General features: G+C 41.9%; 1 protein-coding gene across 5 annotated transcripts in view; it reads right to left on the bottom strand.

Moving 5' to 3' along the window:
• Nucleotides 1-3,477: 3,477 nt before the first annotated feature.
• Nucleotides 3,478-14,325, bottom strand: part of THSD7B (thrombospondin type 1 domain containing 7B) — a 461,190-nt gene continuing 450,342 nt past the window's right edge. For 4 of the 5 annotated variants that reach the window (XM_015869059.1, XM_015869058.2, XM_032445654.1 and 1 more), the window contains 7 exons: nt 13,347-13,506; nt 12,840-13,013; nt 12,661-12,756; nt 11,258-11,355; nt 9,510-9,702; nt 6,144-6,231; nt 3,478-4,635 (listed from right to left, as the gene is read on the bottom strand). In XM_015869059.1, the coding sequence (XP_015724545.1) occupies nt 4,554-4,635; nt 6,144-6,231; nt 9,510-9,702; nt 11,258-11,355; nt 12,661-12,756; nt 12,840-13,013; nt 13,347-13,506 (891 nt within the window). In that variant the 3' untranslated portion in view covers nt 3,478-4,553. The remainder of the gene's footprint in view (nt 4,636-6,143; nt 6,232-9,509; nt 9,703-11,257; nt 11,356-12,660; nt 12,757-12,839; nt 13,014-13,346; nt 13,507-14,325) is intronic. The other variant, XM_015869061.1, reaches the window with a different exon arrangement.

Below are 14,325 nucleotides of genomic sequence, written 5' to 3'. Positions count from 1 at the left end.
GATGTTTTCTTGCAGTCTGTCACGGGAGAGAGAGCTCAAACAGCTCAGACACTGGCCTGGGTTTCAGCAAACGTGCTTCTCACACCTCTTAAGGTAAGCTGTTCAATTGCAGCAGCTGAAACACAAGTAGTCACTGGTGCTTTGGCTGCGCTGCAACTCCACAAGCCCTACTTAGTGTATGTTGAAAGAAAAATCTCCCATATAAGAATCTCTCCTGCAAAGATCCTTCTTACTTGGAAAGACTTATCCGAGGACAAGATGCCAACTGACACCATCAACTGCTTGCACTGTCTTTTCTCAAGGCATGGGGAATGATTTTAATGGGCTAGATTTAAATCCATCATGTCTTGACGCTGAAACTAATATGTATTTCCACACTCAGATTGATCCGAACTACCCCACCTAAATAAGTTTGGATACACTTGGTCTATCCAATGCAGGTAAACCAAGAAGCTTGATCCTGCAGGAGAACATCTGCCAAACACATTTCTCATGGCACACTTTAAATCTTTGACCACTCTGAGTCACAGACTGATGTTCTTCCCTAATTCAGTCACTGAATTTAATATCAGTACAGAAGACAAAACAAAACTGCGTAATTAAATCACTTAATCTAGAATCACAGAATCATGAAGATTGGAAAAGGCCACTAAGATCAAGTCTAACTCTAGCCAGTCCCCACCAGGCCCATTGACCACGTCCCTCAGTGCCATATCTCTATGGTCCTTGAACACCTCCAGGGACAGTGATTCTCCCACCTCCCTGGGCAGCCTGTGCCAATACCATTCTTTCCAAGATAACATTTGTCCTAATATCCAACCTGAACCTCCCCCGCTGCAACCTGAGGCCATTCCACTGCACCCACTGCTGACATTTCTGCAGAGAAGCTACTTGAAGCCAGGTCACGTGCACTGGAAGCCAGATTGCCTCAAAAAGCATTTTAACTGCTACCTTCTGCAGCTGCAAAATTAATGCCTGGTGTTCCATGCATCCACGGACTGAAAAGATTCTTCACTGTTATTATGTTTGAAGAGTTTCTTCCAAACGTCATATTGGCATGTAACAACCACAATATTCATAACGTGCAGGTGAACCTTCATAGGGCCGAGGAGAAAATTAACATTCTTCCTTATGAAAGGAAATAGAATCTGATTTCTCATTCCATCAAAACGCCTCTTTGCTGACAGGACAAATCCCACCAATTGCTTTAACCCATATATCTGTCTGGAGTCTGCTCTACACGCTATTGTAACAAAGCATGTCATCAAGGCGAATGAACATAATTGCCAGTGAGTGCAAATATAGGGTTTCTGGATTCTTTTCTGAGACATTTCATGTGTGACCAATGAAAGTTGTTTACATTTTTAAGTAAGGACAAGCTGTACTAGATGGGGAGATAAAAGGGCATACGCTTAACATTCATGCAGAAAACATCCTGCAGCTGTGATCACCACTACAACCATTCAGCCGAGTGTGCTCTCTTCTCCCCAGGTGTAAATGGAACCACATCTCCACGCATGGCCAAATGCAATGCCATTACAAGGGACAGTGGGGTGCTGTGCCCCCTGACAAGTCATCCTCATAGAGATAACATAAATCAAGCTCCTTCCCAGGACAGGAGCGTGTCCCAGCTGTGAGACATGGAAGTTACTTCATTTACATTACATTTAAACCAGGCACATGTTAAACCTGTCCTGAGGCACACTAATACATCAGGCATTCCAAGCCATGCTTCAAAAGGCCCCAAGTTGTACCATTTCTTCCTGCATTACTGCTTCTCAACGGAAATCAAGCCCTGACATTACACTACATCTCTTATTCCATTTGTAAGTGCAAATTAGGCTATGTATTTAGGAAAAAAGCAGACTTTCAAGAAACCAGCTATGCCATGAGGAAAGCAAATGACCTGATCCCTAACAATCATTCTTATGAGGACTAATCCAAAATGGAAACGCTCAACTGAGTGAATATAAGTGTACTTTAGCAAAGAAAACTATGCAATTAGGCTACTCTTAGAGCCATACAAAGACAAGCACAACCTAATTTACTTGCCTTTATCTATTTGGCTAGTCAGAATTCTTACACTATTTATTTCTAGAGCAAATAAAATCATTGTCTTTGCTATTGGCCATGGCATCCAAAGCTAAAACACTCAGTGGTGCTTCTTGTGTGGCTGCTGGAGGAGAGAGGAGCAGAGCTGGGATCCGGCCCTGCTAACAGCAATATCAGGCTCTCAGTCCCTCTGGTGTTCCTGCACACAAAAGCCCAGATGTTCCAAGTATTTAGGCACAGTGACATCTGGATGTGGTATCTATGCATGCAAATATCCCAGATGGGGCCCACGTGTGCAGCTGACACATGTAGCAGCATATACGGGCAGTTCTTCAGGCAAAGCACAACTTCTGTGCTTTCATTGCTTGGGCTCGCCCAGGGAAAGAAGAAAGCATCTCAGTTTGGGCTGAGATTCACATTGATATTGAGGGCAGTGGCCACATGTTGCAGTTGCCACGTTTTAGTATTATTACACCAACTTACCCACCCCAATGCCTATTTGAGCAGCTCTCTTAATTGAGTTTATTCCATCACCTTTCTTTAACAAGCTACCATTCTCCTTACATCATATCCCACAGATACACTATGTTACGGTCTGGCAGCACTCTTCCTAGCAGCACCAGACTGTCATTCCTCTTGTAACTCATACGCCACTCAAAGGTTCAGTACTGGGCACTGAAAAAAAAAAAAAAAAAAAAAAAAAAAANAAAAAAAAAAAAAAAGAAAATAATAATAATAATAATAGCAATAATAAAAAATATATAGGCCCTTAATGTTGCTGAGAACAACCAGACCCCACAGCTTGCACCACGATCACTTACAACTCCAAGGCAGAAAGTAGGAGCAGCCAAACACCCCTGGCAGGAAGCTGGGTTCTCTGCAACTGACTGAGATAGCGTTCACTCTTGATTCCATCCATATTTGTTTCTGTGGAAGAGGAAAGAGAGTTTCTGACCTTGCTTTGCAGCCACAGCACCACCATGGCTTGATTCTGCGACCTCCTGCCCTGCCTGGGAAGTAAACCTATTTGCAGAGCCGTAACTTCAGTGAAATCATAGCGTTCAAACTCTGAACCTTAGCAGTGCTGTGACACCACGAGCATCGCCTTCAGCCTCGTGATGCTCTTCTCTTGTCATAAAGCCCTGCTCAGCAACTGCACATTGACAAGAGCTGCTAATAATTCTTTTCTTCCCTTCTATCTAATTATTCTCCAAAGAAGTAGCATTGAGCTAAAAATAGGCCCAAGCGTTCTCCAGATCTGCAATTACTCTCTCAACTTGTGCTTGTCTACACCATTTCTTCAGCTAATCACTACAGCATTAAACATGCCAGAAATGTTTGAAATCAGCATTCAGTCTCAGACACAGTGAAAGACTAATAATGAATGTTGTTTATACACATTTAATTCAACATACCAGAAGCAACTTTCGCACTCTCTTTAGCATTTTATTTGCTTATAAATACAAGTCAATACCACAAGATGGCACTTCCTCACTTGCAACACATACTATTATAAACACGTACCCTCTTCAAATACTCCCAGATGTTTACAACACTTAACTTTTCAGTGGTTTTGAAACATTTAAAAAAGCAAGGCCTGCTACAAACCGTATTTGTGTTTGATGTATATTAAATGAGGTCAGGTAATTAAATTCAAAAAAAGAATTTATAAATAGTTCAGATAAGAAAATTTAAATACAAAAGCAGAGTTTGTATTAATTGAACGGAATAACAATTTAAACTGGCCGTAATGTATCTACATGCTTTTGTTTAATTTAAAACACTTTTTGAACAATCAGGCCCTTTAGCCATTCGTCAGAGCACTCATCTGTCTACTCAACTCTTTAAAAAACACTTTCAGTTCTGAAAGCACCTCCTCGGCTTCTTCTTAGCAATCCTTATTCTGTCCTGTAGGTGGAAATGAAGCAAAATCATATTCCAGACTAGAAAACAGGATAAGAAGGAAGAAACTTGAAAAAACCAGATAACTTCAGACACTCCGACTCACTACTCTTTGCATTTCTCACAATACGTGATCCAGTTTTAAAGTCTTCAAACGAAATGTAAACACTAGAAAACTCATTGTTGAAATATGTGAAGAATAAAGAACCCTGCACTAATATAGTGCATAATGATGCTGTGTCAAACTTGTCATTTACGGTAAATGTCACATTTTCCTCCAGATTGTCATGCCTTTTTTTGTGTGTGTGTTGTTTGCTTTTTGGACCGATTCCATCTGATGTTGGCAGACTTTCTTATTATAATTCCCATTGCTCAACAGGAAGAGATGCATTTTCCAGTTTCTTCAGGAAAGTTTTGCAAGGTCCAAGACTTTGACTCCGTTATTTTTATTCAGGTGGCAAAATTTTAAGCTTGCAGTATTTCTGTTCTGCCCGGTTATCACACATCAGGAGATTCCTCAAAAAACTGAGAAGTCTGAGAGTTACAAAAAAGAAAGCGGTTAAGGCAGTCGATGTCTACGTTTGGATTTCTTTACTACATTACATGTCAATGTCTCCATCGTAGGCTAAGGTTAGAGGCTTCTGTTGTGGAGGAGTGCTTTGATGCTGCTTGCTTTTTTTGCTGCAAGAAAAATAGAAGTATTTCAGGAGGCAGAAAATGTTAATACTGTGTGAAGCTCAAATGCATCAACATAAAAAAACCCCACAAACTCCAGCATAAAAATCAGCTTCCCACACTGGCTATTCCAGTTTGCAACCAGGTGATGTGGCAGAATGGAGGCTTCTTCCAAGAAAGCCGGCCTACTTGGAGCTACTTCTGTGTTATTCCATGGGTGGTGTGGACACACAGCCTGCTAAGGAAGGGCAGCTCAGTGTGCAGCCTGTTGTGCTTATCATCTGGAGAGGAAATCAAACACATTTGTCTCTGGTGTCTTCTCACAGATGATAAAACAAAGAACACCTCACGGAAAAACTGAAACATGAACTGGCTAGGCCTGGGAGATTCCTATTCTTTTTCTTGAAACAACAGTAGTTATTACTGAGAAATACACTTCCTCACTTCAAGCATTCAAGTGATGGAGAAGCATGTAATGCTGTTTCAGAAACACTCAGTATGTTCCACTGAGTGATCGCAGAGAATCAGTAGCTATATGACTTCAAAAAAGCTGCAGCTCCAATGCATTGCCCAAACACTGCTTTTAATTGAAGAGAGAATGAGAGAAATAATGGGAGAGAATAAATTCTGTGTGAAATGGGGTAATGTTGTTGTCAGGATGTGGTTGGACTCTGTCATCATGAAGCCCTCCATGAGACGCGCTGGTGCAGATCAGAGCTTTGGCATGCACAGCACCCTATTTCTAACAGTGGCTAGTAACAGCAGCTTTGGGCACAAGACGTGTCTCCTCCTGAGGTATTCACTGCAAAAACCTATTTAGGGATTTCCTGAGCTAATACATACATCCAGAAAACCATGATTAACACCAAGAAAGCCACTCTCCCATCAACTGTTCTGTCATCTTTTACTCCATTCATTTTTCTGGCTCACACAGCCTTGACAGCAGTAAGCTCACAAGGTGGTAATGCACAGTGTGGAAATAAAGACCTTTTGTTTATTTTAAACACTTCATCTGATGCCTCCCACTTCTTATACTGCATGAGATAAAGATTCCCTGGGCCCTTTTCCAACTCCATTCACTCCATTTCATAGTTCTCTATTGTATTCTCACATCAAACACCATTTTCCAGCTGAATGACTCTGTTCTATTTGGGCCTTCTTTGAATAGGAAGGTGCTCTTAGATCCAATTGGTTTCCTTGCCTTTTTCTCAGCTTTTTAACTATTTTTTTTTTTTAAGAATACAATAAACAATAAGAATCCATTCCCCATCCCAGCAGAATTATGAATATATAGGTCTACTGATAATCAAAAGGATTTATTTCCCTGCATGACCACCACACGTCTTCACAGTCATGTAGGTTAGCATCTGCAATGTGAAGTTTTACATTGCTCTGAGGTATGGGCCAAATGAAGGTAGGTTTCTAATCCAAGTTCCATTCTTCCTTAATGCCTTAAGGATTAAATCCTAAAAACAAGTGAGCAAACAAAGCCCCGAACCCCATGCCACACTCACCACATCAGGAAGGATGTAAAAATCAGGAGAACTATGATGAGGAACCCGCTAGCTGAGACTCCATACACCCACATCTTCAGCTTACCATCTGTTAAAAGATTGGAAAAAAGATAGAGAAAGAAAAAAAAACAACAACGTTTTATTCTAAAGTAAACAAATTCTTCTTAAGAGGACAATTAAGGAGGAAATACACAAGCAGAATTCATAGCATCACGGATGGGAAACACAATAATGAATTGCTGGGAAAAATCTATCAAAAATGTTTTTGATAGGAAAGATATTCCTGTAAAAATCAATTTTTTGAACACAGTCTTAACTTTGGTAAGGACTTTAGAAGCTTTTCGATGAAAGCTGAAAGGAAACCTTTGTGTCAGCTTCCCAGAGCAGCACTATTTCATAACCCACAGCCAGTCTGTTGTTGTGGGTCACTTGGGGTAGACATCAGCATGCCAAAGAGAACCAGCTGCTTAGAGCTGCGAAGTGCCTGGGCAACAAGTGGGAATAAATTCAGCTTAGAGGAAGAACAAGGATAGGCTTTGTAATAGTAAGAGGAATGAAGCTGTGCCACAGGAAACATAACAAACTTCCAAAAGTGAGATAGGGCTGCTGACAGGGCTGCTTGGTCTGTCCCCAGGCACTGGCATGGGACTCGCTCTGCAATCCATGCAAGAACCCCTCCACACACATTTCATCTCGAGTGTTGTGAAACACTTCCTTCTGATAGGAAGTCTCAATACATCTTACTGGGACAGGTTTTGAACTAAAGCTCTGCATTAATAATAATCATTTTTAAAAGATCAATATTTCTGCTTCTTGCTCATTTCTGGTTGTAAAGAATTCCTGGTGGACAGACATGGTGGTATTTTCTCCACGCAGCAGCAGTCGGAGCTGATTCATATCAACAGAGTTATTAATCCACACTGGAGGCAGAAATATGAGCCCTCTACATAACCACAGACATAGGCTGGCCAGGTCCATTTCAAGCTCACTCATGCAAATGGGGACTTATTGCATGGGACAGACATGGAACCTATTATACATTTTATGTTTGAATGATCATTTTTTTTTTTCAAAAGGAAACATATTTCATCTGATCCCTTTTTTTTCTTTCTGGTTTTGGTTGCGGGTTTCTTTTCCCTCCGGGCTTTGTGGGAAGTCTGATATCACTCACAGACTTTCTCCTCTTTTCTAATCACTTGCAGCCTATCTTCCCCATGAGAAAAGCTCTGTTCATCAGGTTGGGTTTTAGTTCTTCTCCTGATGTTCAGGTATGAAATTTACGGCCAAGAAACATTTAGCAGTGCTGCAAAGGGATTGTCACAGCCAGCACATGGCACCCCACCAGGTCTGCTATGAAGGCAGGCAGGCTTTCCAGCTGCAACACAAAGGCACTGGACCGCGCCAACCAATAATTTAAAAAATACCATTTAAAAAGTTCCTGTGTTGAACTCTGGCCTCCCAGAGAGTGGCAAAGAATGGAAAAATAGCCTGATTTGAAATCAGTTCTGTGTACTCCTGCAGTGCATTTGAAAGAACAAAAACATCAGACCCATTAAATCATTATAAAATTTGTGTTCCAAACCGTAACTAGGAAGGAAAACCACAAATTAACTAGAGAAAGGCACATATACTTCTAGTGACAGATACAAGTCCTTAGACATACACAAATGTCAAGGACTATAGCACTGAAGGATGATAAATGCCATCCATACAGGGAGCACTCACCACAGTTTTGCTATCAAGAGCATAACTGGTAGGTAGCAGTGGTCTCCTGGCTCTGCTAGCACTAATTACTGCAATCTCCCAGATGAGTAAGCCTCAGAGCCTGTTTTAGGGCAGTAATTACATATTTTGTCAAGAGGCATGACAAAGGGGAACAGTGTGAAGAGCACCAGCCTTGAGCTGGGTCTGAAGGGCACAAACAGACTGAGGAGAACCTACTGGATAGGTTGATGATACACTTAGCACATGTAGCATGTTTATTTATTTGCCAGATATTGTTGCTGTAACGTTTATACTCCTAATATTACATAACACCATGTTCTGTTGATGCTCCTTAGTCCCTGTCTCTTTCTTTCGTCTTTGGTGGAGAACAGGCTCACAAATGCTGCGCTGAGGTCAAGCCCACCAGAAGGAAGCTCTGCAGCCTGTAATGCTGATTAAAACAGGACTGCAGCATCCACCTACACCTCTCTCCCTTTTTCTAACCTCATAAAGGTATCAGTTGAAGATCTGACACCTAAGGAAAACAGCCCACGGAGGGCCACGGTTGCTGACAAAAAGGCAATTAACCCCAAACCTGTGACTCAAACAGCTGGTGAACTGTGTGCATTTCTGGATGATGAGTTTGGTCAAAAACCAGCCAACTTCAGAAGGCTGTGGAGCAAGCTCTATTAGCTCTGAGACTGTCAACACAAAGGTTAGCTACCATATGCAAATCAAATATGTAAATATAACATTCAACGTGAGATCACATATATCAGGCAGAATTATAGCTCCCGGAATCCCCCAACAGAACCTTAAATTGCATGTTTTCTAAAATCTCATGTTCATTACAAGCTAATAGGAAACAAAGGCAAAGTCAGAGAGCAGAAGAAAGGGAAGATGGGACTTGCAGTATATGGAGGCAACTGACGTATTTCAGTAAAACTTGAATCATCTGATACTTTTGTCTCTCATTTTCAAGCTATATTTTCATGTCTTAAATTTAATATGCATAAATTAATATCAGACATAGTGAAATTGGTGACCAGCTGTTATAACTATGGTACAAGTCCTGTTAGAAGGCAGGTAGGTGTGCCTGTTCCAGCTGGGAATGATGACAAAGAAGCCAAAGATGCACTCAGGACTCACTGCTTGGGCACAGCAGCCTGCCTGCTTCTGGCTTGTTTTTGTTCTTTCAGTGTCTTGACTTCAACACTTGAAACTGCAAACTTTATACTTCCTACTGTATTTTTTTTTTTATACACTTTCGAAATACGTCAAGAAACAACTCAAGTTGTCTTTAATGAAGTCTTAAGCACTTTCTGCTCAGAATCTTCTGAAGTGCTACTGATGCCTTCCCTGGTCCAAATGCATTACTTACTGAAACATCACAGATAATCGTTCCAAGAATTCCCCCAAAGTGCATTTAAATATACTTTTGCAAAATATTGTCGCTCCATTCTCCTTGCTATCTCTCAACATAAGAGACTGTGATTACTCTGTACAGTCACAAAGGAATGGAAGATGACATGCGAGTTAGAAATGCGAGGCCGCTCTGAGCTCCAGATGCAATCTCTGATGTTATGATCTACAAAGCTTGTATCTCTCTTCCACAGTATCATTGTAAAGAAAATTTATTCCATTCATATTTAAGTTTCTCACCTGGATTAAAAGGTTGAATAGACCATCCTTTGAAAATGTCATGCATTTTGGAGTTGATGGGTTTATTTTTTCCAGCGATAGTCTTAACATCAGCTTTCTTATCTTCTAAACCTGGTACCTTCATGCAGTAATCCAGCAAACCATTTGATCTCATTATTTCTGTATATCCTCCCTCACAACCGCAGACTCCTCTCTAGGTGATAAAAGGGAATTCAATATTAAAACATTAGCATCTTCTCACAGGACAGCACAAACTGTATGTAAACTATCAAGAAATGGCACAGTACTTTGTGCACGTGTAATTAGCGAGTTCACTGCCACCAAACCAAACAGGACAGGAACTGGTGCTGCAAACCCATTTCAGCTCAAACAGCCATAATATACTTGGGGAATTGGTTGAAAGAGTAATTACAGAGAAGCTCGATATGGAAACATTCTCATCCCAACAGGCTTAATCATAGGCATCTGTGGCCTGATCCAACTCGTCAATAAAAAAATTAGCAGTGACCCTGCTGGGCATTAGAAAAAAATAACGAAGAAACAATCCCAATTCAGACCCAACTCTCTATTCCAATGTATTTCTGCTCTAGTAATTCACAGGGCTGCCTATAAGGAAGTATTGCTCTTCTGACCAAATATCTGCTATGTTGGACCAGTGTAGGAACTTTCTTCCAGAAGCTTAGAATGTGGCGGTTCACTAAACAGATCCTCCACTTTCTGGATGTCTAATTTAATACAGCTTTCTTAGATTGCATTTCTTTTCTAATTATCCTATAATTACAATGCCCATGTGGAGGTCTGATATGCTCTGCACGATCAGAAAACTGATTTACAGTATCTGTGATAAAAATGTAACTCCTGACACCTCAGGGTTTTTGCCACAGCACCCCACTTGTTGACAGACACAATCATGAGTTTTTGGTGCAAAAGGTGAAGGATGCCTCAGCAGTTTTTACAGCAAAGAAATGCACATCTACCCATCACATGATGCTCCTGTAGGTGCTCGTAATAACCCTAATATGAGCTCACACCCAGTGGTAATTCATCCCACAAGACACTCAGATGAGACTGGAAGCTCTGGAAGCTATTTTTGAAATAGAAATATCTACACCTTTAGCTGTATCTGGCTGCCTTAATGTTTTATGTTCTGTCACAGTACTGACAAGGAGGACGAGGAGAAAGCATTTTTGGAAGCTCTCTATCTGGACTTCAGTACCTTCAGGAAGGGCCATTTGCAACCTCAGTGGCAAAGAGGAGACAGGGACTCACAGATTCAGTGCGTGCTGCAGATGGTCACTATTTCAGCAAGTGGCTCAGTTTTGGCTTTGCTTCAGGGGTTAATGTGGAGGTAGTGGGATCAGGCTGCTACAGTTTCCTTGCACTCACAGAGACCTCCTGAGTCCATGGAGGAGCTGGAGAGCAAATATGCTTTTGTCTCCTCTCTTACTAAAGTTTTAAATGGTCCACTTGCTATGTGGCAGTAAAACAGCATTCAGTGAAAGTTAAACCAGAAGGTTTCAAACCCTCCCCATGAAGCAAAACCAGAATTATAACACTTACACTTACACACCTCTACTCATCTGCAGAGTTATGAAGCTTTCAGACTGAAATTCCTACAACTGCCTCGAGGTGGTATCATGGGCATGCTAAACTACCTCTTAGCTCCTAGAATGCATTTAACATACAAAGGTCATGAAAAAGATTTTGCAACATTCACTCCTCAGCCACATTCCACAGCAGCAAAGTACCTGGGTGCAGTAGGAGAAGGGTTTTCTGCATGCTGGGCTGCAGTGCTGAACTTCAGCAGGTTTGGTCTGAAGAGCACACCCTCCTGGAAAAGAAGTCACTTTCAAAACAGAAGAGTGCTTTTCAAATGAAAGAGAACAGGGTATGTTTTACAATACTTTTGACTTGGATCACTGCACTGCAAGATGTGCTTGCTTGCTTATTTTAAATAGCTAAGTAGTAGACCACTGAACACATTAGCATTATATCTGTAGGAGTCGTATTAATTAATTTACTTTAACAAGGCAGGGAATTATTATCATACCCATCTTATTAATAGAGAAAAGAGATACACAGACTTAAGCAATTTGCCTCAGGCCACATAGGAAGTTGGGGACAGAATCAGGAATTAGATGCAGATCTTCTGTGTCCTCATTAATGTCTTATCTACATAAGAAGACATAATCCACGTAACACCTTAGCCCATTCTCACTTGGGAAACTCTGTGCTTCTATAGGAATAAAAAAGTGTTAATGAGTTCTTAGCTACTTGGCAACCTTCGCACATAAAACTTTTGTATATTATCTTAACTACTCATTATAAATAGAACTAGATAACATTTTCATTCCTGCTCTCTCTTCATTCCTCCTGTGCATACCGAGATAGATCCCGTGGATGTGCAAGCCCTATTACCTTTGCCAACCTCCTGTACAGCTTCAAAGTGCTGACCATGAATTTCAGTTTTCATCCTGTGCAGGAAGAATTTGTAGGTCACAGCACCAGCAGGAATCTCACAGCCTGAGTGATCTGAGATTCCTGTCTATTGAATAGAAGAAGCATTACAGAAGCTGGGCTCTTTTCCATTGCATGTGATTTTCTCTCCACAGTTACAGAAAGGCCTAGGCAGGCCTGTTAGTACAGGTGTACCCATTTCTTCCTGTGACCAACTCAGCAGTCATAAAATCATAGAATCATTAAGGTTGGAAAAGACCACTAAGATCATGTAGCCCAATAATCAGTTGGGGTACTTCACCCAAATGTCCTCGTGCAATGACATGTGCCATGGTGACCTGACAGCAAGGCTGCTGAGCGCCCACCTTTCCTTCCTACACACAGCTCTGAACTGAATCATAGAATGACCTGGGTTGGAAGGGACCTCAAGGATCATGTAGTTCCAACCCCCCTGCCTGGCAGGGCCACCAAACTTCCACAATTACTAGATCAGGTTGCCCAGTGCCCCATCCAACCTGGCCTTGAACACCTCCAAGGACGGGGCATCCACAACCACCCTGGGCAGCCTGTTCCAGGACCTCACTACTCCTGGGGAATCAGGAAGGAAAGCTCTCTAACTGCCCTCCAAACAAGTGGTGCAGAAGAAAAAAAACCTGGAAGAAGACTTTCCAGCCATGTGTGCTTTTGGACATACCTGTGACATTTATTCCATCTGAGCGCTGACACCACACCGTGCGCACATTGTCTCGCCAAAGGCCGGTTTTCCACAGGTACTCGTAACACCTCCCTCCTGCAACATCAATACCACTCAGCCTTCACTTTTCAATAAAACCAGAATAAGTTCTTGAGCAGGACAAACCCTGGCAAGGCTACCTGAGCATGGCCGTGTTTCCACCACTTGTCCAGAGCAGCTCTCTGTGTTTTCAGCAGGTTGACGTATGAGCGCCCTGGAGCGAGCCTGCCGTCCTGTTGTTTCAAAGCTCCTGCCATCGATGCATGTTAGCTCACAGGAGCTCCACTCTGACCACTCAGTCAGGTGGCAGTCACCTGCATGCAGAGAGAATAAGCCGTTGGTTTGCAAAAGGAATCAGCCTTAAAGGATTAAGGACAAGCTGAGTACAACGGCTTTAACAGTGAAATAACCCCAGTTTATCACCCAATGGTATGCATTATACAGATTTTCTGCTTCATGAGAAATCTCATTTTCTCCGAAAAGAAAGTCTTTTTCAGGTGATCTAGAAACAGCAGACTGAGCATTTACCTGATCTGCTGAAGTACAAATTCTTACTGTAGCAGCTGACAGTGTTCAGCTATGCAAGCAACTCAGTCTCAGAAAGCTATTACAGACAGAAACGTAGTGTGACTTTCAAAAGACTTTACCTGGGCAAGGCACAGAGCATGGTAACTGCAGCACACTCTCCTTCAAAGGTAGCTCACCACATAATGCATTTTCTACTGGTTTGGATGTAGCAGAAACAGATGCATCATGCACTACGCACGTGAGGTTGCGGACTTGCAATCCATCTCCACACTGTCCACCCTAGGAAATGACAGAAAGGAAAGAGACACCCATTGCTGCTGCTAGCAGACGGCAGAAGAAATACACTTGAATCTGCATAAAAAGAATTCAAAGATATAAATCCAGTTTCTGGGCTGCAACAGTACCCTCAGTTATGAGAAAGCAGATGGAGATCAACTCTGTACACAGCTCTACAGAAGCTCAGAGGCAACGGAACATGGAAAAGTGTGTTGCAGACCAAGTGGGGAGAAGAGCATGTAAATCATTTCCTCTCCACACGTGGGAGATGTGGGAAGAAAGGAGTCACTAAGCAGATGGAGCAGAGCTCAGGCAGGTGCTTTCCCTAGCACAGCAATGGAAAAAAAACAAATGTGAAGAGCACAGCTTTAGGAATGCTGATCTCTGCCCAGGTAGTAAAGCTCCTAGGAGAAGAGATGGGTACTGTAAATGCTGAACGCAGCCTTTGGAGTGAGCTCTTCATGTCTTCAGTTAGAGCTTGAGAATTCACTGATCCTTAAGGAATGCCCAGTTCAACAGACACCGAGTTTTTTGGCTTCCCTGAAGAGGCCAAGGGTAGAACGCATTCAAAAAGGAAGTAGCATTTTCGTTCACCTCCTCTGATGATACAGCCCAATATAAGCACTTAAATGATTTAAACTCAAACAGCAAAAACCCATCGGTGCTTTTAATTAGGCTGCAAAGATTAACATGTTGTGTAATTTCTTAAATGTGCAGGGAGTTATAGGTTCTGAAGTGGACACAGATCACCTGCCTTACTGAAATGCTACCTGAAGCCAGCCACAATCTGTTAGCACTGACCCTGGTGTGAACAAGCAATAG

This window comes from Coturnix japonica, chromosome 7 (assembly GCF_001577835.2).
Source record: "Coturnix japonica isolate 7356 chromosome 7, Coturnix japonica 2.1, whole genome shotgun sequence".
NCBI classification, from domain to species: Eukaryota; Metazoa; Chordata; class Aves; order Galliformes; family Phasianidae; genus Coturnix; species Coturnix japonica.
The sequence above is the reverse complement of the archived record's forward strand: the minus strand, read 5'-3'. Positions and strand labels throughout refer to the sequence as shown.